Source organism: Phocoena sinus, chromosome 15 (assembly GCF_008692025.1).
Source record: "Phocoena sinus isolate mPhoSin1 chromosome 15, mPhoSin1.pri, whole genome shotgun sequence".
Classification (NCBI taxonomy): Eukaryota; Metazoa; Chordata; class Mammalia; order Artiodactyla; family Phocoenidae; genus Phocoena; species Phocoena sinus.
Genome location: NC_045777.1, coordinates 31,560,630 through 31,587,634, shown reverse-complemented (window position 1 = coordinate 31,587,634; position 27,005 = coordinate 31,560,630). Strand labels below are relative to the sequence as shown.

At 42.1% G+C, this 27,005-nt stretch overlaps 1 protein-coding gene across 1 annotated transcript in view; it reads left to right on the top strand.

The window, feature by feature from the left end:
* The window catches only part of SLC23A2 (solute carrier family 23 member 2), a 157,029-nt gene that overhangs the window by 67,362 nt on the left and 62,662 nt on the right, over nt 1-27,005 (top strand). Inside the window, exon 3 of the mRNA XM_032605805.1 lies at nt 21,191-21,289. Coding sequence (XP_032461696.1) covers nt 21,191-21,289 — 99 coding nt within the window. The remainder of the gene's footprint in view (nt 1-21,190; nt 21,290-27,005) is intronic.

Sequence of the window (27,005 nt, the reverse complement as noted above, 5' to 3'; positions counted from 1 at the left end):
GAAAGAATTAGTAGAAAGAAAGAAAGAAAGAAAGGATGGAGGAAGGAGGGAAGGAAGGAAGGAAAAAAAGAAAGAAAGAAGATAAAGTAAAATAAAATAAAGTAAGGTAAAATATAATAAAGTTATTAAAACAAAAAAATATTAAGAAAAAAAGTTAAAAAAAAAACCAAAATGGACAGATAGAACCCCAGGACAAATGGTGGAAGCAAAGCTATACAGACAAAATCTCACACAGAAGCATAAACATACACACTCACAAAAAGAGGAAAAGGAGAAAAAATAATAAATCTTGCTCTCAAAGTCCACCTTCTCAATTTGGGATGATTCATTGTCTATTCAGGTATTCCACAGATGCAGGGTACATCAAGTTGATTGTGGAGCTTTAATCTGCTGCTTCTGAGGCTGCTGGGAGAGGTTTCCCTTTCTCTTCTTTGTTCTCACAGCTCCCAGGGGCTCAGCTTTGGATTTGGCCCCACCTCTGCGTGTAGGTCCCCGGGAGGGCGTCTGTTCTTCGATTAGACAGGACGGGGTTAAAGAAGCCGCTGATTCGGGGGCTCTGGCTCACTCAGGCAGGGGGGACGGAGGGGCACGGAGTGAGGGGCAGAGGCCGGTGGGACGTTGTACCAGCCTGAGGCGTGTCGTGCGTTCTCCCGGGGGAGTTGTCCCTGGATCCCGGGACCCTGGCAGTGGCTGGCTGCACAGGCTCCCCGGAACAGGGGTGGGGATAATGACCTGTGCTCGCACACAGGCTTCTTGGTGCCGGCAGCAGCAGCCTTAGCGTCTCATGCCCGTCTCTGGGGTCCGCGCTTTTAGCTGTGGCTCGCGCCCGTCTCTGGAGCTCCTTTAAGCAGCGCTCTTAATCCCCTCTCCTCGTGCACCAGGAAACAAAGAGGGAAGAAAAAGTCTCTTGCGTCTCTGGTAGGTCCAGACTTTTCCCCCGCACTCCCTCCCAGCTAGCCGTGGCGCACTAACCCCCTGCAGGCTGTGTTCATGTTGCCAACCCCAGTCCTCTCCCTGCGCTCCGACGAAGCCGGAGCCTGAGCTCCCAGCCCCGCCCGCCCCGGTGAGTGAGCAGACAAGCCTCTCTGGCTGGTGAGTGCTGGTCGGCACTGATCCTCTGTGCGGGAATCTCTCCCCGCTTTGCCCTCCGCACCCCTGTTGCTGTGCTCTCTTCCGCGGCTCCGAAGCTTTCCCCCTCTGCCACACGCAGTCTCCACCCGTGAAGGGGCTTTCTAGTGTGTGGAAACCTTTCCTCCTTCACAGCTCCCTCCCACTGGTGCCGGTCCCGTCCCTATCCTTTTGTCTTTGTTTATTCTTTTGCCCTGCCCAGGTACATGGGGAGTTTCTTGCCTTTTGGGAGGTCTGAGGTCTTCTGCCAGCGTTCTGTAGGTGTTCTGTAGGAGTTGTTCCACGGGTAGATGTATTTCTGGTGTATCTGTGGGGAGGAAGGTGATCCCCGCGTCTTACTGTTCCGCCATCTTCCCGGAAGCTGGCCCTTCCTTCTAATCACGTTGGGAGTTAAGGCTTCAACATATGAATCTGGGGAGGGGGGGACAAAATGTTCAGTCCATAACAGGTATCTGTTGCAATAATCATTTAGCAAGTATTTATTGAACACATTCTGTATAAGAGGTGGCCCTTATCTATGCATAAAACCTTACAACTTACTCTTTTCCCTCAAGTAATGAATGAGCCAGAGCAGTGAGTAGACAATTCCTGCACAGTAGAGTGAGCACTGCAGTAGGGATTCCTATAGCATGTAACAGGAGCCCACTGGAAGGCCTCCAGACTCTTTTTGGGATGACTCATTGGGGTGAAGACAGGTTAGGACAGGGAGAGTCAGGGAGACCTGAGAGATACCAAAGTCTTAAGCATGGGTAAGTACAGTAGGAGTGGAGGTGAGGCTGACAGAAGAGATGCCAAGGAGATTTTGAGGGCTGAGAGAGAGGAACGAGAGTTAAGGGTGATATTAAGATTTATATAAAGGAAACTGGTTGTTTAATGGTACCTTTGCAGAAAATAAGGAGTCCAGGGAAAATCATAGGTTTGAAGGGTGGGGAAGATGGAAGATAATGGGTTTCATTTGAACAATTGTGGATTTGAAATGCTGATGAAACTCCTAGATCCTCTAGGAATTGGGGGTGTGGAACCTGGAGCAGAGAGAGAGCAGGAGTGCAATAATAATAATAATAATAATAATAATAATAAATTTTTAAAAAGACTTGGGGCTAAGGTGGCTGGTGGCTGAATCTGAAGAGGCGGATATTGCTGCCAGGGAGAGAGCTGAAATAGGAAGAAAGGAGAGTTAAGGACCTCACTGCTGGAGATGCCCACATGTGGGTGTCTCAGAGCATTGGCACCAGGGCATCACTGCCTGCTAGGGCCTTACTTCATCCTGGCTTTCCAAAACATAAACATTGAAGAGTGACCAATAGGGCAGCTCTGTATTCGTTTTTTTTCTCTAGATCTGTGCCACCCCTAGGTTCTCTAGCTCTTGTGCTACCAGCTACTAGCCACATCTGGCTGTTTAAATGTAAGTTAATTAAAATTAAATAAAATCTAAAATCTAGTTCCTCAGTTGCACTAGTCAGCTTTTTAAAAAACTTGCTGGTAAGGGCCTTCTTAGACTCTAAAATGCAGGCTCTTATTTCCTTGTTTGCTTTGGAGTCTGAAGCTGGGCCTCAGGCTGGCTGTTAAGATATTTAGAGACTGGTGTGCTGGAGTGTAGGGAGGTGGGGCAGTGGGAATCAAAGCTGTCTGTTCCTCAGAACCAGGTTTGGGGAAGGTATCTCGAGTGGGTTGCTGGTGGGGTGTGTGTTCAGGGTCTCACTTGGGCATCCTGTGTTAGATAACTGCTTCCTCAAATGTCACAAGTGCTGATTTTTAAAAAAAAACTCCTATGGGAGGAAATCACAATGTCTTTAAACAAAATAAAAGAAAGACCCATGAAAATAAAGAGAAAAAGAATAAGTCCATAAATAGAGGAAGAATAATGAATGGATCACATTAAGAACAAGAGACATGCAAAGCCCCAAGATTGATAGAAATTAGATCATATGATCAGTGTTGATATTAGATAGAAGGATAACAAAAGATCTTCTCCTTATCCCATGGGAATCTTGTTAGGCAAGTTTGTGTGCTTTTAAAGGCAGCTAGGAAATGTGTAAGGGGTGAATGCAGCCTGGCAAGAAATTGGAACCAGAAAAACAAAAAGAGTCTCGAAGAACTGCCATACCCTAAGGACACCGGTCGGGGAAGCACAGCCAGGACAAAGTCATGTGTTGCCTCTGCAGTCCTCCTGTGTTGGTAGCTCCTGTATCTTCTGAACCTGGAAGGGCATCCAGGGAAAACCAAGTAAATAGCTTAAACTTACTATTGGCAAAGGCCCACCTATAATACAGTCTGATGTTTCCACCACCCAGTTCTGGGCTGGGTGAAGTGCTTAGGGTGCCTTAAGTTTTTATTTTCTCTCCTTCTGATAGGCTTTGTGAGAATATTTGAGTCTCCTCTCTTGGGTACCAAGAGTGGATCATTCAGTCTGGAGATATTATGGACAGAGGAGTAGCTTTATTTGGTTCAGTTTTAACAAGGAATGGGAGAAATACTCATCAGTGTTCATACAAATCCGCTATTTGTTTCAGATTTCCCTAGTGTATTTTCTTCAGAGCCATATAATGTTAGGAACCCATAATGCCCCCAACGTTGTGGGTACCACACAAACCTGGTAATAAGCTACTTATAGCCCACTGGAGGTGTGAAGTAATAGAAAATATGTAAGTTGGTCTTTGCCCCTGGTTCCTGGCACAGAACCCCTGTGTAATTTCTGAACTCCTTGTAATTTCCTAAGTGAAAAGAACACTAGGAGCATCATGTTCTAACAAGATGACTCTGTGTGGGCTTCTGGATGGTGACTGGTCACCAAAAAGACAGAGCCGTGATTTGAAGCTTGGCATTTTCAGCCTCATATCTCATCCTCTAGAGAGGGAGAGGGGCTAGAAATGGAGTTAATGATTGATCATGCCTACTTGAGGAAGCCTCCATACAAGCCAGTAGTAGAGAGTTTGGAGAACTCCTAGGTTGGTGAAAACATTCACACCAGGAGGGTGATGCACCACAGCTCCACAGGGACAGAAGCTCCTGTGCTCGGGCCCCTCCTAGACCTCACTCTCTGTATCTCTTCATCTGGCTGTTCATCTGTATCCTTTATCATATCCTTTAATAAACTGGTAAACATAAGTGTTTCCCTGAGTTCTGTGAGCTCTAGCAAATTAATCAAACCTGGGGAGGGGGTCGTGGGGACCTCCAATTTGTAGACAAATTGGACAGAAGTTGTGGGTAAAGCTGGGGTTACTACTTGAGATTGGTATCAGAAGTAGCAGGGGCAGTAGTCATGTGGGACTGAGCCCTTAACCTGTGGGCTCTGACACTCTTATCTAGGTAGACAGTATCAGAGTTGAGTTAAATTGTATTGGGTTGGCCAAAAGGTTCGTTCGTTTTTTTCCATAAGATGGCTCTAGTAGCACTTAGTTGTCTTTAACTTCATTCCAAACAATTTTGTTAGATTGTATTGTGACAGCTGTCATATCAGCGTGCATTTAAAAAAAGACATCAAAATTAGTGAATTTTGGGCTTCCCTGGTGGCGCAGTGGTTGAGAGTCCGCCTGCCGATGCAGGGGACACAGGTTCGTGCCCTGGTCCGGGAAGATCCCACGTGCCGCGGAGCGGCTGGGCCCATGAGCCATGGCGCTGAGCCTGCGCGTCCGGAGCCTGTGCTCCGCAGCAGGAGAGGCCACAACAGTGAGAGGCCCGCGTACTGCAAAAAAAAAAAAAAAAAAATTAGTGAATTTTTGTGTAGCCATTTTAATGTTGAAGATGGAAGAAAAACAACATTTTTGGCATATTATGCTTTATTATTTCAAGGAAGGTAAAAACGCAACAGAAATGCAAAAAAAAAAAAGGATTTTTGCAGTATATGGAGAAGGTGCTGTGACTGTTCGAATGTGTCAAAAGTGGTTTGTGCAGTTTCATGCTGGAGATTTCTTGCTAGATGATACTCCATGGTTGGGTAGATTAGTTGAAGTTGATAGTGATCAAATCGAGACATTAATTGAGAAGAGTCAATGTTATATACCACACAGGAGATAACCGACATACTCAAAATATCCAAACCAAGTGCTGAAAATCATTTGCACCAGCTTGGTTATGTGAATCGCTTTGATGTGTGGCTTCCACATAAGTTAAGTGGAAAAAACCTTCTTGACCATATTTCTGCATGCAATTCTCTATTGAAACGTAATGAAAACGTTCCGTTTTAAAAACAAATTGTGATGGGCGATGAAAAGTGGATATTGTACAATAATGTGGAATGGAAGAGATCGTGGGGCAAGCGAAATGAACCACCACCAACCACACCAGAGGCCAGTCTTCATCCAAAGAACGTGATGTGTATATGGTGGGATTGGAAGGGAGTCTTCTATTATGACTTCATCCAAAGAACGTGATGTGTATATGGTGGGATTGGAAGGGAGTCTTCTATTATGAGCTCCTTCCAGAAAACCAAACAATTAATTCCAACAAGTGCTGTTCCCATTTAGACCAACTGAAAGCAGCACTTGACGAAAAGCGTCCAGAATTATTCAACAGAAAATGCATAATCTTCCATCAGGGTAACGCAAGACTGCATGTTTCTTTGACAACCAGGCAAAAACTATTACAGCTTGGCTGGAAAGTTCTGATTCATCCACCATATTCACCAGACATTGCACCTTTGGATTTCCATTTATTTAGATCTTTACAAAATTCTCTTAATGGAGAAAATTTCAATTCCCTGGAAGACTGTAAAAGGCACCTGGAACAGTTCTTTGCTCAAAAAGATAAAAAGTTTTTGGAAGAATGGAATTATGAAGTTGCCTGTAAAGTGGCAGAAGGTAGTGGAACAAAAGTTTGAATACATTGTTTAATAAAGTTCTTAGTGAAAATGAAAAATATTCTGTGTGAGTAGTAAAGGAGATACACAGGAAAGAAAGATGCAGGAGGTAGACCAAACTGGGTTTTTCTAATATAGCAGGAGGTATGGCAAGTTGACAAACAAACCATAGTGTTAGGGTTTGAATTCAGTAAGGGTGCTGTGAGAGTGCCCACAAGGGACCCCTGCCCAGCCACAGAGGAGATCACATCAGAGTCCTGAAAATGTCTGGGTGTAGCAGGTCCAGGGGAGGGAGAACGAGGGCCTTTTGGCTGGGGGAACAGTGGAACCATGTTCAGTCTGGGCACAAGTTCAGTGTAAACAGTACAGCAGAGTTGGGTTGGGTAATGGAGGTGCTCATGAACGGTTGTAGCAAAATCAGTTGCATTCAAGTTTTAGGGTAGAGAATTCCTGCTGTGGGCACTGGGAGTGGAAGGGTCTGGAGATTGGAAGGAGAGTTAAGGTATTAGAGCAGTTCAGGTGGGAACTGATCATGACCTGATCTGGGAGAGTAGGAAGGAAAGGAATTCTTTCCTTCCCAGACGCTCCATGTGAGGCGCTGGGAACACAGGTTCCTACTGCCGTGAAATTGATCTCCTGGTGGTGGTGAGAGGAGACAAAAAATAAACAACTAAGCAGAAGCATCATGTAGTGGCTGGTGACAAATTCTGTGAAGAAAATAAATCAAGGAAGGGGGATAGTGAGGAATAGAATATAAAGTCAGATAGGGGTGATTCAGGAGTTGCAGACTATTGATTAATATATCCCTTAAAAAAATGCACTCGGTATTTCCCTCAGGTTCAGGGGTCTAGGAAACAACAGTGAATTAAACAGCAAAAAACCCTGACCTCACAGAGCTTTCCTTCTGGCAGGGGAGACAGGTAATGTACACTAAAAATAAGTCAATTGTGTAGGTGTTAGATATTGATAAGTACCAAGGAAAAAATAAAACCAGGAAGAGGGATAGAAACTGCTAGGGGTGGTGTGTTGACCTTTCAGGTGGCCAGGAAAGGCTGCACTAGAAGATGGCATTTGAGTAAAGGCCTGAAGGAGTTGAGGGAAGCCCATCATGGTAGTGTGAGCAGCAAGTGCAAAGGCACTGAGGCAAGAAGCACTTGGTATATCTGAGGAACGCTGAGTAGGTGGTGCTGCTGGACAGAGGGTAGGGCAGGGTCAACAGACTGTGTAGGCCTCATTGGCCCTGGTAAAGATTTTGGCTTCTCTTGAGTTAGATGAAAAGCTGTTGGTGGCCTTTGAGCAGAGGTGTGGCGTGCTCTGCCTAGTTTTAAAGGATCATTCTGGCTGCTGAGTGGGAAGCCAACTGAAGGAGGGGAGCAGAAGAGCATTCAGGAGGTGACTGCCATAGAGCAGGTGAGCTGACAGGGCTCCAGCCAGGGTGCCAGTGGTGTGGGGGTGGTGACCAGTGGTCAGGCACTGGAGGAGAGCTGACCTGGATGCTGATGGACTAGACGAGGGTAGGGGCAAGAGAGAGAAGACAAGGATGGTTTCAGGTTTCCCCCAAGCATCTTGGAGAGGAACTGGCCAAGTACTGACATGGAGCAAGGCGGAGGGAGTCGTCATGAGTTTGGTGTTGGCCGTGGGAGACACTGGATAGAAAGCTGGTAAGGGAAGCAGTGTGGGCTGGAGCTATTCACTGGAGGTTAGCAGTGTGGAGATGGTATTTAAAGCCAAGGAATTAGATGGCATCTCCTGGGGGTAGATGCCCCTAAGAGAGAAAGGGGGTCTGAGGGCCCTGCACTGAGGAGATGCAGTGTTTGGAGGTGTGGAGGCTGAGGAGGGCCAGCAAGAGGGACAGGTAAGGAGTGGTGGCTGAGGTGGGAGAGAGACCTCAAGAGAGGTCATTGTTTGAGCAGGAGAATGGCATCCTTCTTGCGTGCATTTGCAGTCAGTGAGGAAAGCACTGTGAAAGCCAGGTGGATGAGGAGTAAGGATGGATTGCTTGATTTAGCCAGGTGAGCACCAGAGAGGACAGTGAGGGCTTGTAGTGATGTGCCATGGTCTCTAGGTAGGGTGAAGAGGGAATTAAGGTTGATGCGGGGGCTCTGGGGCTCAAGATGTTGAAAAGGCATTTGGGTAAAGGGTTTGGCAGTCCTGCTGAGGTCAAGAAACTGGGAATTGGGGTCCTTGGGGGCATCTAAGAGGAAAGATAGGTGGATGAGGAAAAGGCAGCTTTGAGAGGTGCTGAAGAGGTAGATGTGACCAGATTTGGTGCTGGGTTGGATGTGGGTACAACAGGAAGTCAGGAATGACCTGAAGGGGTTGGGGTAGGGCACCTGGGTGTATGGTGGCACCCGTCCATGAAAAAAGAGACACAGAACACAGGGTACTTTTTTTGTTTGTTTTTTAGTTGGTTTGGGGAAGTAATGAACTGATAGAGCAGAATCTTTAATTCTGTATCCTTCCATCATGCTTTGTATTCATTTACAGTCAGGAAAGTCTTCCTTCTTTTGCTGAGAATGACCATCTGAAATCAGATCTGAACATGATTTATATTGTCATCTTCTAGCACAGAAAACAGCTTTCTGATTCACAGTTAGGAAGAGGATTGTAAAGAGATCTCTCTCTCTCTCTCTCTCACACACACACACACACACACACACACACACACACAGGCATTATAACATTTGGGTTTGCTGGGCAGTCCTGGTTTATGCCTGTTGTCCATACTTCTTGTTTCAGTTCCCCTGTTTGGCTGGTTTGGCTGATATATGGTCAGCTTAATTACAAACAAATGTAAGCATATAAATAGCTGAAAATATTTTTGGCTCTTGAGAAACTTTTCAAAAAGTCATATGTTTTATTAGACTTACATAAAAAAGCCCTTCTCTGATTATACAAGTAATCCATGCTCACATTAGGAAGTTTAGAAAATACAGTAAAGTATTTAGAAGATAAAGGTTATTTTTGCATTGGATGGTTATGGAATTGATCAGAAAACAATTGGTTCCCCTCCCTCCCCCATTTTGTATTACTACAGGTGGGTTTTCTTCTTCCTGTAAATTTACACTTGTGCCAGATTGGAAGGAAGTCAGAGAAAGAGGCCTGGTCCAGGCATAAGAAAGTATATGAAGAACAAATAACCCAGGAGGGAGAGGTTTGGGTGGCACCAAGGTGGGGGAGGGGTGGCCAACAGCTTTATAAACAAGAGGTGAGATGTACTCCCGGAAGAGATCTAAGACCCCAGGGCAGTGGCTGGATGGGTGTGCTATAGGGGGTGGTGAGCAGCTCAGAGCTGTGCCCACGTAAGGATGAAGCCAGGGAGACAGATGGTCCTCTCCTTCCTTTACTTTTTCCTGTCATGTCCCTCTACTTCCTCGCCTTTCCTTCCCTCTCCTTTCTTCCTTTTCTTTCCCTTCACTTCTCTTGTCTTTTCTTCTTGTAAGAGAAGTGACTTTGGCAGACATGGGGAGGGGTGGGTGAAGAAACCATATAATGGTGTTAGTTCAGAAACATGCAGGACAGGGAGAGACCAAAGAAAGAGGCAGACACTCCAGATTGGTAGGTGGCAGGTTTAACAAGCAAGGGACTTACATGCAAGGCTTTTCTTGGGTGGCCTCAAGAGGAGTAGATCTCAACACCTCCCCTCCAGAATCTTAAAGTTTATACAGAGGCCTCAACAGGGTTCAGTCATGTATCCCATCCAGATGGCCCCTGTTGGATGTGCTCTCTCAAAGCTGTGTCCTTGGAACAGCTGGCACTCTGGGAAGTGGGCAGAATGTACATTCCAAGGATGGGGGTGGGGAGACTCCAATTGCCCAGGTCCAGCTCTAGGGTCAGCTGGTGGTCACGTCCTCTTGATGACCTCATCTTTGATTCCCCTGGGCCCCTGACTCTGTAATGGCAGATTTGAACATGCTCATTCTCAGCAGTGAAAAAAAGGCACAAGATTTTTTTTCGGTGTAAATAGTCCTTTTAAAAAGAGTGAATAAGGAAGCCTGGAACATGTCCTTGTTCATATGACTTTAATACCAGGTGCTGTGGATTTCCTTCTTGTACATTTCCTAAATAGAGAGTTCAGAGTTGTTAGATCTTAAAATTGAAATTTTTAGTTGGATGATAATAATAGTTGTTTTAGAAAATGTTCTTTTTTTGTAATAATAATTAGAAATTGAGATTGTGTCGTTCTAAGAAGAGGATGAAGAGAGAATATATTTCCTGGAGCCTGCCCAGAGAATTGGTTTAATTCCCCTCTTTCTGTAAGATAAGAGTTTGAATCTACTGCATAATGGCCATGATTTAGGGAAGGGAATGTTGATAGGTCAAAATTTAACAGCCAAAATGAGCATGCTTTTCTATTTAAAAATGTATGTGTGGGAAAATTTTTTTATTTTAGAAAGGGTATATGCCAATATATGCTTTAAAATAAAAATACTGAAAAGATAGGATGCAAATGAAGGTTTTATGTATGTTAAGAGATTCTTTTCCTTACCTCTTCCTTCCTTCTAGAGTTTTTGATATTTTAAAAATTAATTTTTCTGCTCTGGTTTTGAGTTTCAGATAGTTTCTTATATTGCAGCTTTTCATTTGAATGGAGTTTTGGTAGTTTTAAATGAAATCAGAGATGTTAGTAATACAAAATGCCCATCTATTAATTGGGACACATACAGTTTGGCATGAACTATCTTAAAATAAGAGTTGCTCTAGTCACCTCCTAGAGCAGGTTTACAAAGTTGATTGGCATTTTGGCTGATTATCTCTTACTTGTGTTGTGTGAGGCCAGATCCATAGAATTTGGGCCTTGAAAGGACATCTTGTCCCATCTGCTCTTATTCAATGCTTGCTTTGTGCTCCAAGCTATACCAGACGTGAGGAGAATGCAACAGACATAGTAGCCTAAGCTTCCTGTCTTCCCTATCCTATAAGGCCACCATCAGCACCATCCCTGCTGCCACTGCTTTCTTTGGGTCCTCATTATTTCTTGCCAGGATCACCAGGACAGCCTCCCTGCCTCCTAGTCTGTTTCCTTTCCCACCTGTCATTGTCATTCCTGCCTGTCTTTTGCATTTCCTAGACTAGTTAAGAGTTCTTTTTCTTCTAGGTGTTTACGCCTGCTGAACACCCCCAGCTTTGAATTCTCGATTCCTTCATTACCTGTATTCACCCAAGCTAGGTAGGCAGTCTCCTGAGCTTTAATGATTAGAGGTAAGATATTTCAGATTGATTTCTTTACCACAATCTAAGCCCAAAATTCTGTTGGAGAAAAAGTTTATTTCCTGTTAGGATTTAATAAAGTAGTTGAGGAGGAAAATAGGCTGTGGGAAGTTGCATGGTAGTAATTACCTGGTCATTCCCCCTCCCCCTTTTACATTTTACATGTTTTAAAGTATCTGTATTTCTCACCAGGCTTGTTGTCACAATGAAATGGAAGTAGTAAGAAAACCAACGTGTTCTTTCACTGTACCTTTTTTCTAGCTTGTATATGTTTATTTTCTGTCAGTTTTGTTATTTGTATAAATTAACTCATTTAGAAAAGAAATATGTTCACTGCAGAAAATTTCAAAAACATAAAACAGTGTAATGAGGAAGAAACCAAATCAGTTAAAGTCCCATCAGCCAGAAAAACAACATGCTAATATTTTGGTGTTTTTCTTTCCAGAGACTTGAAACAAATATTTAGGTATTCTGTAAAATTCTCTCTCCCTCCCTATCTCTCTCTCTCTCTCTCTCTCTCTCTCTCTCTCTCTCACACACACACACACACACACACACACAAACACACAGATACAGTCTGCTTTATAAAGCCCTTTAACTTCATATTATATCCTGGCTTATCAGTGTCATTGAAATTCATAATTTGTGGTGACATGATAGCAAATCGTGGACCTTACTTATAACTTCATTGGGACCTTGGGTTGTTTCTAATTCTTTGCTATTATAAATGACAGACTAGTGTATGTTAACCTTATTGTAGCAGTTTATACTTTTAGCAGCTATGTGAGAGAACCCCACCCACCCCCCTACCCCACCACTGTGCACACAGGCCAATGCTAGATGTTAGATTTAAAAATCAACAAGTCGATAAGTGAAATCTAGTTGTTTTAGTTTTGAATTTTAATGAGGTGGAAAACTTTTCCCCCATGTTCCTGGCCATTCATATTTTTTGTGAATGTCTCTCTTCTTCACCCCTCCCCTTTTATCTCTGTTGAGCTATAGTGATGATCGGAAATAGCTCAGCTGTCAGAGTGGCACACAGGGCTATTAGAAGTTACAGTTGCAGAGAAAATGCCTGGATCACATAGCAGTTGGAGGGAGAAACTGTAGCACTGCTGGCCAGAGCTGTGCCTGCCGTCAACCAATAGCCAGCCCCAGGGTAGGAGGGGGAGATCACATTTGGTTCCTTCTGTGGAGGAGCAGCTTGGTGTGTGGAAAGATGTGGCTTTGGGGCCTTAACTGTAAGTCTCAGTTTACCCCTTGATACCCGTGAGAAACCGTGCGTTCACTCATCCTTGAAGCCACAGCCACCTGGGATGTTTGAAAAGTAAATGAGATTACACATAGCAGCATCAGATCATATACACAGTATGCAGTGAATACATGTTTGTTCCACTCCTCTTCTCCACTTCTGCTGTGCCTCTTAAACCACAGAACCCAGGCAGATGGGAGGATCAGAAGGGGGACTCAAGCCATTGACTCTTTTACAAATGTTAACTGGCTTTGGGAAACAATCCTTCTCTGATAGGCTTCTTCAAAGGCCTGCACAGGTATGTGGACCAAGGGAGGGTGGGCACCTGTAGAGTGATTATCTAGATTTTATTTAAAGCCTCAGCCAGAATCCTGAAGGAAAGAGCTTGAGGTCTGGAGTAAGGTCTGCATTGCAAAAGTGACTCAGACCCCGAGGGAATTACTTAAATTCTCTAGGTATCAGTTTTCTAAAATGGGAATGCAGATAGCATCTCAGAGTTGTCTCAGAGTTGTCACAGGGATAAAATGAGAAAATATATGTAAACTTATTAACATGGTACCTGACATTTGTGAAATGTGCAATAAATAAGAGAATAAGGAGAAACTAGTGGTTAGTTTAGCTAAAATGTCAAAATACTTTGACAGAGTTTTTCGACCAAAACATTGGAAGTCGCACTAAGATGGGGGAGAATCTTCTTTGCTCCATTCCATCTCCTTTTGAAGGCTCGTCCTTGTGGCCATATTCATAGAAACCAGGAAAGAAAGAAGTCCAGATGGAAGGAGTCCTGCTCTCATGTTGGAACCGGTGGTGAGGGTCAGGAAAAGTTTCCACATTAATACATGGTTGGGAAGCAGGGTGTGTAATTCTGTCATCGTGTGTGTATGCGCAAATGGGCTGGTACTTTCGCAGACCGTCTGTAACCAGCTTTACTGTGTTTATTAACAAGGTGCCCTGGACCTCTTTCCCAAAATGTTCAAATGGATTTGCCTCGTCCTCATTAGCAACAACATGGTATTTATCTTAGAAGATGTACTATAATTTTAATTGGTCCTGAAAGGAAGTTCTAGTTTTAAATTAGTATTTATTTTTTAAACATTAGGTAATATATTTATATAATTCAAAATTTAAGAGTTCAAAGGGTATTGAGTGAAAAGCCCCTTGCTTGGTCTTGCATGCACCAATTCTCCCTACACACTACCTTTCAAGAAATAGTTTTGTGAATATGTAAGCAGATCCCCTTTTACACACGTGTGTGCATCTAAATATCTATGTCTATAGCTCTGCTCTTGCTTTAGCCACTTATATATGATGGATGATGTTCTGTATGTACCTACGTCAGAATATAAAGCGCATCCTCATTCTTTTGGTAACTCCAGAGCATTCTGTGGTATGGATGTATCGTAATTTATTTAACTATTTCTAGATAGACAATCTAGATTGTTTCTAATATTTTGTTATTACAATTTGCACTTCAGTGAATAACCATGCACATGACAGTTCACTCAGATGTAATAGAAGGATAAATTTCTAAGAGTGGGATTGTTGAGGCAGAGGGTGTGTGCCTTGGTAATTTGAGGGGTACAACTAAGTGACCTCTGTTGAGGTCATTTCATCTCCATTTGCAGGGTGAGTGCCTGTTTTCCTGCAGGCTTGCCAGTGGAACGTGGGTCAGACTGGGCCTTTGGCCAGTTTAATAGATGAAAAGTTAAGTTTTAATTTGCATCTCATGAGTGAGGTTGAACATCTTTTCAAATATTCAGGAGCCATTTATATTTCCTTATTTTCCTGTTGGAATATTCACCTTTTTCTTGCTGGTTTGTAGCCCTTACATATTTGCATGTCAGAGAATTTAGCTTTGTTATCTATAAAGTGTTAGCGCCTGGAAAGAATGGAAGACAATAGCCCCCTTTTGGGTGGTGTGCTGTAACCTGCTGGGTGCCCTTGGGATTTTTACTGGAGTCAGTTTGAGGATGGGGTGGGGGTGGGGGTGGGTCCAAGGTACATACCTAGTTAAGCTCTTGCAAACATTGCCTTGAAGGGAAGATATCTGGTGAAGTGCCCAGCCCAGTGCTCGGCATGAATCTGTGCCCAGCAACATTAGCTTTCACCGTCACTGTGGCTGTGAGATGTGTGTGGGAGCAGGAGGAGCACAGACAATGTTCGCAGTACGAGCCAGTGATGGCACATCAACCCATCCAGCCCTTTGGGGTAGGGGCTGGCTTTAGAGAGAGGTGAGGTACCTTCTGCTCCTCTTGAAGGACAAGTCATGCTGGGGGGGCAGGTGGGAGACACCTGGAACCCTGAGGGATTCTCTGGCTGCTGTGGCCCCAGGAGCTTTCTGGAGAAGGCTGAAGAAATTCAGAGCTGCCCTGAGACCTGGGCTGGGCTGGGCTGGGGCAGTGCAAGGGAAGGAGGCTGTGCTTTGTAGGGTTGGCTGGGCTTTTGGCTGCAGTATTGGTTGCTTCTGATTGTTTTGCTTGCACATAGCCACTGGGTGTGTCAAAGGGAGCTGCTGTATTTGAAGAAGCAGTGGAAATAAGATTAGGGGCTTTGCTGCCTCTGCCAACTTTAGGGTCAGTAGCATTAAATTCGATCTACCAGCTAGATCTTTTAGGGTGTCATAACCTAAGATTGACAAGCTCTGGAGGTTTAGCATATGTTGTATTATACTCACTTTGATTTATTTTTCATGGCAGTTAATCTTGAAGTTTCAAATAATTTGAAGGTAGGTGGGAGATTTTTATGTTCATTAAAAGGAGGCATGGGTTAAAGGCTGTGAAACAGTAGTCTTGATATCATCTTTATTTAAAACACGTTTTAATTGTAGTATAGATACACATATCAGAGGAAATAATGGTGTGTGTAGGGGGGTAAGAATAAGGTGTGTTACCTCCATACCACATTGCTTGCGGGATCTTAGTTTCCCAACCAGGGATTGAACCCAAGGCCCAGGCAGTGAGACCGTCAAGTCTTAACCACTGCACCGCTAGGGAATTCCCACCTTTTTATTAAAAGAATAGAAAGCACTTAATTTGGGGACCTTTATTACTACTCTGAAAATGATTGTTTTAGTAGAAAATGGCTCACTTGACTACCAGACACATGACAGTCAGTGGTGGGTACATTTTACCAGATCTGCAATAGGTAATAAATTGAGCTCTGAACATTCTGATCAGAGGTGCTGGGTTTCCCTGGTACCTGCATCCTTTACCTGCTGTATGAGTAACACAGGCTCATCCAGCTGTCAGCTTAAATTGGCATTGCTGTCATAATGATGCTCAGTGTGGGACTCCTGGGCTATCACTCCTGTCACTCCTGCTTCCTATACAATTTGACCGTCTCAGGATTACTGTTCAGAAACAAATACTTTAACGTTATTGTCTTAGTGGAAATAAAACACATAAGCAAGAAAGACATATTTACTGAGCACTAGACACATACCCCCACCAAAGGCAGCATAGCCTTTTTTTGTTGGAGACAAAACCAACTGGAAAAATTTAGGCAGAGAGAACCTGCTTTCCTAAACTGATTGAGTGATTGTATAATATTAGCTTAGGCGAAAAAAATTTAAAGCCACAAGTTTGATTTCAAATAGTTCTGGGGGGAGAAAGGACATGGTTCCCGAAAAATGTTAAAATAATCTGCTGATATATATATATTTTAAAGAAAAACATGATCAGTTCCCTGAGATGAAAGATTTCCCTCTGTTATCTGTGATGCTATTAATAACACAAAAGAAAATCCATTTTTATTAAGTTTAAAAAGCTTTCTAAGACATGTTTTATTTCCCAGTTGAAATAATATTTAGAGGTTCAAAAATATGGAGCTTTCATAGTATCAGCAACATTTTAATCTTTTTCTCTTAAAAAAAACAAAACAAAACTCTATGCCTTTCCTGAAGAACTGATCTGATTTTTTTAAATTAAATTTCATGTTTTTAAGAAAATGGACCATTAGAGTGGCTAATTTAATATGCCAAAGGGAAAATATTAGTGAAACAACTAGTGTTTTACTTTCAGTGATGTCTAGTCACTCCCTGCACATAGACACAGGAGACATAGCAGGTCAGTGGTCCCTTTCTTCTATAGCCTTGGCTTCCCCCTGGTGCTGAATTCCCCTTTCCCTTGAGTGAAAACCTGTTTCATCTCCCATTTGCTCCAGAATCTCCTACCTTCTAGGTTTGTTCCCATTCTCAGTTGGAGCGCTGATGGAGCAGGGGCCTGGGAAGAAGGGGCGTCTTCCTCTCTTAGGGATGAGAATGGCTTGGAGAGAGGCAGTGGCTCAGCTCTGGAGCATGAGACTTCCAGGATGGAAGGTGGGCTTCTGAGGTCCCCAGGGATCACTTTACCTATGGAAATATGTTAGAAATCGTAGGTCAATAATATTTACAGTTGAATAAACTTTGCACACTGGCCTGGGAACGTAAGCTTCTTTACGGGATGATTTCTGTGGATCAGACATATTTTGAATTGACTTACAAACTTCTGTTGTACCAGTTTGTCACTCTGTCTCCCTACACAAATCTCTTTGGGACCAGCACCTCCATCCACCGGCCACCTGGGTGAGTGAACTGGACAGCAGCCCAGATGCTTTACCCCTCTGCCCGCAAAATCCAGTCCAGGCCTGGGATGTTGCCCATTGTACTGTGGTGGTGTCTCGCCCTGCAGAGCTGCGGTGCTGTGGTGCTACGGCTCCTGTCTGGGCAGTCCCCAGGCAGTATTAAGGCCATATTCTAGCTCTCTCTTGAACCAGACTACCTTTCCCAGAGCACTGTTAAAACCTTGGCTCAGGCCACTGTCCCTTCTTGTCTGGCAGTTGCCTCATAAAGGGTCTGCCTGCCTCTGTTCCCCGTCATCATCCCCTTTACTTCACCCCACCCTTCCACTCTCCTGCTGCAGTCAGCATGTCATCCAAAGCCAGATGTGGCACACTGGATCATGGCACACCTGTCCTGGGCACCACGTCGTGACTCCCTGCTGCATCCTTTGTTCAGTCACAATTCTGTAACCTGACACCCGTTCCTGGGGCGTGTCAGGACTGCATCCTCATTGCCTGGGCAGAGTAGATTCTCAAACAGTGTTTGTTGAATGAATATGTGAGCCGTTTCCTAGTCTGGGGACCATCTCATTTTATAGTACCTATTTATTTAATTGTGTGTGTGCGAGACTGCAGTAAGTCAGGGGAGGAGTGAGAGTTGCCTACTCCTGCCAGAATCTACTCTTTGGTGACACATATACAGATTAAAAAAAAAAATATTGAGGTGAAATTCACACAACAAAATTAATAATTTAAAAGGGAACAATTCAGTGACATTTAACACAATCACAGTATTGTGCAACCATCACCTCTGCCTAGTTCCAAAACATTTTCATCACCCTAAAAGAAAACCCCATACCCATGAAGCAATTTTGCTCTCTGCGGCAACCATTGATGAATGTAGATGGTTAGTTTTAGCTGGGATAGGACTTTAAATCAGGCCTGGGTTTTTCGGATGACTAAGTAATTAAATGTTGTTTGAAGACTGTTCATCCTGAGTGTGTGTACCTCTTGGCTTCTAAGTGGGTTGAGTGCTGCTGTGATATGACTTGGAGCATGGTTGTAATAGTGAGTTAGAGTTTTATGTTGCGGACTTGAACTTGGCTAGGAGCATGTATCCTGCTGGCAGCTAGTTTTATAGGCAAACAAATGCCACAAACTTAGTCGGCTGTGTAAAAAGCTATAGCATGACTTAGAGAGAGTTTTAAAAGCAACTCTTTATTTGAAATAAAAATATTTTATCCTGTAAGAATTATGTACTAGTTAATTGAGATTTTTGGAATACTTTAAAACTAGCCTTAGACTTGGGTTATATAATCTATATGACCTTGAATAAGAAATTAAAATGTTCTCTGGCCTGATTTCCTCAAGTGCAAAAATAGGTGGATTGAAATCTCGCTGGACTGCCTTAGTTAGTCCAAGCCATGCTGCTTGAATCTTTAGTCTTTTTAATTTCTTCCCTGTTATAAAAATAAATTGTCCTCATTAGAGAAAATTATCAAAATATATAAAGGGAAAAAGAGGGTGAAAATGGCCCCACTGCTTAAAGGCAATCACTGTTACTGTTTTGGTATACTGGTGTACGTCTTTTTTTTTTTTTTTTTTTTTTTTTAATATCAATCTATCTAACCTGCGCCAAGTCTTAGTTGTAGCACTCGGGATCTTAGTTGTGGCATGTGAACTCTTAGTTGTGACATGCATGCAGAATCTAGTTCCCTGACCAGGGATCGAACACGGACCCACTGCATTGGGAGCACGGAGTTTTACCCATTGGACCACCATGGAAGTCCCTGGTGTACATCTTTTTATTAGCCATTTAAAAAAGCAATATCAAGTAACACACGAATATACTGATTATAAAAGATCCAAATGCTAAAGAAGGGTTGGTAATGAAAAATGAAAGCTGCCCATCATTACTCCTTGCACCTAGGGCAACCTACATAGTAGTTTGTGACTTTTCTGGATCCTTAACCAAACATTTGGACAGATAGAGAGGATATTAAAATTTTATTTTATTTAGCATAATTGGGATAATTCTAGGCTTACTGTTTTGTGGCTTTTTTTAAAAAAACAGTATTTCTTGGACTTGTTTCCTTGTCAGTACATCAGTTTTATTCTTTTATTTTTTTGCGGTACACGGGCCTCTCACTGTTGTGGCCTCTCCCGTTGTGGAGCACAGGCTCCGGATGCGCAGGCTCAGCGGCCATGGCTCACGGGCCCAGCCGCTCCGCGGCATGTGGGATCTTCCCGGACCGGGGCACGAACCCGTGTCCCCTGCATCGGCAGGCGGACTCTGAACCACTGTGCCACCAGGGAAGTCCAGTTTTATTCTTTTAAAAAAACTTTTTTCATTAAATGAGTCAATCTACATAAAGTGCCCATTTTTTAAAAAATTTATTTATTTTTTTTGGCTGTGTTGGGTCTTCGTTGCTGCATGCAGGCTTTCTCTAGTTGAGGAGAGTGGGGGCTACTCTTCATTGTGGTGCCCGGGCTTCTCATTGCGGTGACTTCTCTCGTTGCAGAGCACGGGCTGTAGGCGCACGGGCTTCAGTAGTTGTGGCTCACGGGCTTAGTTGCTCCGCAACATGTGAGGGATTGAACCCGTGTCCCCTACATTGGCAGGAGGATTCTTAACCACTGCGCCAACAGGGAAGCCCAGTTTTATTCTTTTAAATGGCTGAATATTGGGAATTCCCTGGTGGTCCAGTGGTTAGGAGTCGGCACTTTCACTGCCGTGGGTCCAGATTTGATCCCTGGTCAGGGAACCTGCAAGCCATGTGGCAGGGCCAAAAAATTAAAAACTTAAAAAAAAAAAAGACTGAATATTATTCTTGAAACGGATATATGATAATTTAACAACGTCTGTCTTTTTGATAAACATTTAAGGTTTTCTAAGTGTTCAGCATTGTAAATAATGCTGCAGTCATCGACCTTGAACATAGATATTGCATAGATATTTCTGGAGGATAAGTTTCCGTGAGTGTAATTGCTGGCTCCAAGAAAATGCCTTTTTCGAATCCCAGTGCTAAGTTCCCCACCACAAAGGTCATTCCACCAAGAACATAATCTCCCTACACCCTGGTCAACACCAGATTCGTCTTTTAAAATTTCCCCCTAATTTATGTTAAAAAATGAAATTATATTTTGTCACTTCTATAATTTTACGTAAGGCTGAACAGCTTTTTTTGTGTCTCATTGGATATTTTAATTTTTTTTTTCCCTGTGGATCATAGACTCCTATCCTTTGGGTTATTTGTATTACGGATTTGCAGGTGTTCTTTTTGAATTACTAATACCAATCATTGTTACGTGTTGCACCGTGTTTTCTCTTACACCATCACTCATCTTTTACTTCTCCTTAGTGTATTTTATAACACCAGAATTTAAACTTTTTGTGTGGTTTTTCTTTTTTTTCCTCTGTATTTAAAAAATGTGTTGTTATTCATACATATAATTATATTCAGTATTATTTTTTTCAAGATAGATTCTTAAAAATGGAATCATTAGGCTAAAGACTAAAAATATTTTAAGGTTCTTGCAGTCAGCCAGGACCTAAGGAGACTATGCGTTATCTCACCAAGGGTAGACATGAAGACGGGTCGTGACCTGCTGGGTGCCCAGGTGTTTTCTTTTGATTCTTAGGATAATTTCTAGTCCATACCTTTAGGGCCCAGAAACTCAATTTTGTTGGCGTAGACAGCCCCTGCCCATCCACATCCCTCCAATGCCACAAAGTAAGGCACACACCAGTGGGCTAGTTTATTTAACTGCAGTGAGAAATATAAGTTAGTAAGTTAGGGTAACAGCAGTGCATGAATTGCTCTAACTGGCACATTTCTTCCCTGTAGGGACATAGAAGTAAGTTGTTATCAGGCGTTACCTGGGAAGGGATCTCAACCAAGGCAGCTCAGAATGCCTCTCACCCGCTCAGAAACTGCAGCTTTGTCCTCTTAGCCAAGCCTCCCTTGTCCCTGGAGGCTGTTGAGGGTCCTACTCCTTGTAGTTCCTTTGGGTGTTGCATTTCTGGTCTCCTTCAGCTGACCCCCATTCATGCAGCCTCACTCTGTAGGACACATGGTACGTTTCTCCATCAAAAACAGGTGTGATCACTGGTGCAGCGCACTTGTCAGGAGTTTCATTTAAGAAAACTTAAAACTTGGCTAATCTGATAAGTGAAAATGCAGTTTTTTTCTTTGGGGCAAAATGTTTTATATAACAGACTGTATAGGGTGAAAAAAGCCTCTAAATGAAGTGTTTCCCTTCAGGTGGTGATCAATGGAGGTGCCACGTCCAGCGGTGAACAGGACAATGAAGACACCGAGCTCATGGCAATATACACGACAGAAAATGGCATCGCAGAAAAGGTACTCCTTGAATCAGCCCCAGCCACTCTGTCCCATATCCCCTACAAGGAGGCAGATATCCATCTGGAGTTTTGTCTCTACCCTCCTGAGTGTGTGTGTGTGGGTTCTCTTTACAATGGAAATAGAAGGAGTGATGAGGAATAGAAGTTACTAATTTTTAATTGTTTTAATGGCAACATTAAAGGGAGAACCATGTAGAGGTCTTTATCTAGATATTTTTAAAACCTCAGCCAGGATGCCAGAGGGCAGTGCTAGGTCTGGGTGCTAATATGACTCAGACCCTGAGGGGGTCTAAAGCTTTCTGGGCCTTAGTTGCCTCATCTCTAAAATGGGTATAAAAATAATAGCATCTGTCTTAAAATTGTTGTGAGTATTAAATAAAATAATATGTATAAAGTTATTAGCATTGTGCCTGGTACATACCATGTGTACAGTAAATAGGACACACCAGTAGATGGGTTATGTAGACTGTGAAAGTGCCTTGGACAAAGATCTTTGAAAATCACACTGAAGTGGGAGAATCTTTTTTTCCACCTCATCCCCTCTGCTTGACAGGTCAGTCTGTGTGACCATAGAATGTGTGACCATGTTCATAGAGGCCAGGAGAGAGCTGCCTGGAGAGGGTCCACATGCCTTGATTTCTTTTTCTCTTTGTATCTGCCACTGTGCCTAACACATATGAAAAGTATGATAACATGGCATTTCCAGACTGCATTGCAGCCCTAAGACTTCTCAATTTCATTTGAGTTTCACTTGACAGACTTTTAAAACAGATTTTATTTTTACTATCATCAACCAATATAATGATGCATTATATTCTAGAACCACTGTACTGCACTGTAAACAGTATATATACTGTGTATTCTAGTAACAGACCACTAGGAAGTTGATATATACAATTATAATACCCAGCTTGGGTATTAGTGCAGTAAGTTTACAGTGTAATCATGAAAATGATAAAGAACAAAAGAAATTATATTGAAATTCTTAAATAATCAAATTTTTGTGTCTGTGATTTCTTTCTTTTTCTCTTTCTCCCTTTTTCTTTTTCTTTCTTTTCCAGTTTGGGAGATGGAAATTTCATTTTTGGCTGTCTTGACCAATATGACTGTTATTTGGTCAAGCTGTTCTAAGTTTTGTGGAAGCTAGATTCATGCTGAGATGTTGAAATTCCTGCGGTGTTGGTTTCCAAGTTGCTCCTCAGAGCACAGATTGGAGCAGCCATGGTTGTGGCTGTGGTCTGCAGCAGAGACTCATTCCACAGGGCAGGATCTGGGAGGGGCCCACTGCCTGTCTGGCTTGGGTCTCAACATCCAAGAGGTACATCTTATAGCAAAGTGCTTCTGTTTTTACAGACTTGTTGGGCTGCATCCAATCCTCAGTTATTTGGGCCTTAATCAGAGAGTCACCAGAATTTCCAGGCTGTAAGCTGTCATGAGTTTTGATGTTCATTATCCAGGAGTTGATGGCTGTCTTTTAATATACGATATTTGTTTTTCTCTTTCTGACTTACTTCACTCTGTATGACAGTCTCTAGGTTCGTCCGTGTCTCTACAAATGACCCAATTTCATTCCTTTTTATGGCTGAGTAATATTCCTTTGTATATATGTAGTTTATACTGTGATGGCTTTTTTTTTTAACATCTTTATTGGGGTATAATTGCTTTACAATCGTGTGTTAGTTTCTGCTTTATAACAAAGTGAATCAGTTATACATATACATATGTTCCCATATGTCTTCCCTCTTGCGTCTCCCTCCCTTCCACCCTCCACATCCCACCCCTCCAGGCTGTCACAAAGCACCGAGCCAATATCCCTGTGCCATGCGGCTGCTTCCCATTAGCTATCTACCTTACTACGTTTGTTAGTGTGTATATGTCCATGACTGACTCTCGCCCTGTCACAACTCACCCTTCCCCCTCCCCATATCTTCAAGTCCATTCTCCAGTAGGTCTGCGTCTTTATTCCTGTCTTACCCCTAGGTTCTTCATGACATTTTTTTTTCTAAAATTCCATATATATGTGTTAGCATATGGTATTTGTCTTTCTCTTTCTGACTTACTTCACTCTGTATGACAGACTCTAGGTCTATCCAACTCATTACAAATAGCTCAATTTCATTTCTTTTTATGGCTGAGTAATATTCCATTGTATATATGTGCCACATCTTCTTTATCCATTCATCCGATGATGGGCACTTAGGTTGTTTCCATCTCCGGGCTATTGTAAATAGAGCTGCAATGAACATTTTGGTACATGACTCTTTTTGAATTACAGTTTTCTCAGGGTATATGCCCAGTACTGGGATTGCTGGGTCATATGGTAGTTCTATTTTAGTTTTTTAAGGAACCTCCATACTGTTTTCCATAGTGGTTGAACCAATTCACATTCCCACCAGCAGTGGAAGAGTGTTCCCTTTTCTCCACACCCTCTCCAGCATTTATTGTTTCTAGATTTTTTGATGATGGCCATTCTGACTGGTGTGAGATGATATCTCATTGTAGTTTTGATTTGCATTTCTCTAATGATTAATGATGTTGAGCATTCTTTCATGTGTTTGTTGGCAGTCTGTATATCGTCTTTGGAGAAATGTCTATTTAGGTCTCCTGCCCATTTTTGGATTGGGTTGTTTGTTTTTTTGTTATTGAGCTGCATGAGCTGCTTATAAATTTAGGAGATTAATCCTTTGTCAGTTGCTTCATTTGCAAATATTTTCTCCCATTCTGAGGGTTGTCCTTTGGTCTGGTTTATGGTTTCCTTTGCTGTGCAAAAGCTTTGAAGTTTCATTAGGTCCCATTTGTTTATTTTTGTTTTTATTTCCATTACTCTAGGAGGTGGGTCAGAAAGGATCTTGCTGTGATTTATGTCATAGAGTGTTCTGCCTGTGTTTTCCTCTAAGAGTTTGATAGCTTCTGGTCTTACATTTAGGTCTTTAATCCATTTTGAGCTTATTTTTGTGTATGGTGTTAGGGAGTGATCTAATCTCATACTTTTACATGTACCTGTCCAGTTTTCCCAGCACCACTTATTGAAGAGGCTGTCCTTTCTCCACTGTACATTCCTGCCACCTTTATCAAAGATAAGGTGTCCATATGTGCATGGGTTTATCTCTGGGCTCTCTGTCCTGTTCCATTGATCTGTCTTTCTGTTTTTGTGCCAGTACCATACTGTCTTGATTACTGTAGCTTTGTAGTATAGTCTGAAGTCAGGGAGCCTGATTCCTCCAGCTCCTTTATTCGTTCTCAAGATTGCTTTGGCTATTCGGGGTCTTTTGTGTTTCCAAACAAATTGTGAAATTTTTTGTTCTAGTTCTGTGAAAAATGCCAGTGGTAGTTTGATAGGGATTGCATTGAATCTATAGATTGTTTTGGGTAGTAGAGTCATTTTTACAATGTTGATTCTTCCAATCCAAGAACATGGTATATCTCTCCATCTATTTGTATCATCTTTAATTTCTTTCATCAGTGTCCTATAATTTTCTGCATACAGGTCTTTTCTCTCCTTAGGTAGCTTTATTCCTAGATATTTTATTCTTTTTGTTGCAATGGTAAATGGGAGTGTTTTCTTGATTTCACTTTCAGATTTTTCATCATTTATATAGGAATGCCAGAGATTTCTGTGCATTAATTTTATATCCTGCTACTTTACCAAATTCATTGATTATCTCCAGTAGTTTTCTGGTAGCATCTTTAGGATTCTCTCTATATAGTATCATGTCATCTGCAAACAGTGACAGCTTTACTTCTTCTTTTCTGATTTGGATTCCTTTTATTTCCTTTTCTTCTCTGATTGCTATGGCTAAAACTTCCAAAACTATGTTGAATAAGAGTTGTGAGAGTGGGCAACCTTGTCTTGTTCCTGATCTTAGTGGAAATGCTTTCAGGTTTTCACCATTGAGGATGATGTTGTGGGTTTGTCATATATGGCCTTTATTATGTTGAGGAAAGTTCCCTCTATGCCTACTTTCTGCACGGTTTTTATCATAAATGGGTGTTGAATTTTGTCAAAAGCCTTCTCTGCATCTATTGAGATGATCATATGGTTTTTCTCCTTCAATTTGTTAATATGGTTTATCACATTGATAGATTTGTGTATATTGAAGAATCCTTGCATTCCTGGAATAAACCCCACTTGATCATGGTGTATGATCCTTTTAATGTGCTGTTGGATTCTGTTTGCTAGTATTTTGTTGAGGATTTTTGCATCCATGTTCATCAGTGATGTTGTCCTGTAGTTTTCTTTCTTTGTGACACCCTTGTCTGGTTTTGGTATCAAGGTGATGGTGGCCTCGTAGAAGGAATTTGGGAGTGTTCCTCCCTCTGCTTTATTTTGGAAGAGTTCGAGAAGGATAGGTGTTAGCTCTTCTCTAAACATTTGATAGAATTCGCCTGTGAAGCCATCTGTTCCTGGGCTTTTGTTTGTTGGAAGATTTTTAATCACAGTTTCAATTTCAGTGCTTGTGATTGGTCTGTTCATATTTTCTATTTCTTCCTGATTCAGTCTTGGCATGTTGTGCATTTCTAAGAATTTGTCCATTTCTTCCAGGTTGTCCATTTTATTGGCATAGAGTTGCTTGTAGTAATCTCTCATGATCTTTTTTATTTCTGCAGTGTCAGTTGTTACTTCTCCTTTTTCATTTCTAATTCTATTGATTTGAGTCTTCTCCCTTTTTTTTCTTGATGAGTGGCTAGTGGTTTATCTATTTTGTTTTTCTCAAAGAGCCAGCTTTTAGTGTTATTGATCTTTGCTATTGTTTCCTTCATTTCTTTTTCATTTATTTCTGATCTGATTTTTATGATTTCTTTCCTTCTGTTAGCGTAGGGGTTTTTTTGTTCTTCTTTCTCTAATTGCTTGAGGTGCAAGGTTAGGTTGTTTATTCGAGATGTTTGCTGCTTCTTAAGGTGGGCTTGTATTGCTATAAACTTCCCCCTTAGAACTGCTTTTGCTGTATCCCATAGGTTTTGGGTCGTTGTGTCTCCATTGTCATTTGTTTGAAATGAATAATAGGGAGCATTAATTCTTCAGGTTTTTAAACATCTGTAGCTGTACCTTTTACTGATCTGGTGGCAGGAAAAATGTCTAGTACACTAAAGTTAGCACATTTCTGCTAGACATTTATTGTTTGTGTGAACATTTTTTTCATCATCTAAACTTTGATAGGTGTGTATTTCCTTGAATACTAGTGAAATAGAGTATCTTCGTATTTTACTGGTCTTTTTTTCCTTTTATTATGAAATGACAAAGATAGTGAGAGTTATCGTGTGTTGAATAGTGCTAAGCATCCAGACCCTTGGCTGAATGCTTTAAGCAACCTGTCACATTTAGTCCTCATAGCACCTGTTAGAAAGGTGCTATCACTATCCCTGTTTTAAAGGTGAAGAAAATGAAATGTTTAGGTCCTTTGCTGCTTTAAATTTGTGTAAAGAAAACTTCATACCAGAGGATGCTGCCCTCTGGGATCTTGCTTTTCAGATGGCATTGAAAGGCTATCTGAACACCTGACTGTGAAATAAGAATGGACCATTCAAGAAGAGACAAGAGAACTGAGAGCAAGAGAGCCTGTCCTTTGTGTTCCCCATATTCACAGGTTTCTTAATTCATTGTAATGTATTCACTTATTTTATTAAAAACTTGACTTTTTTGATGTCCATTAAAACTCTTGAAGTTCTTATGATAAATGCTGGCTAATATGATATTAGCTATAAGATACTCATCT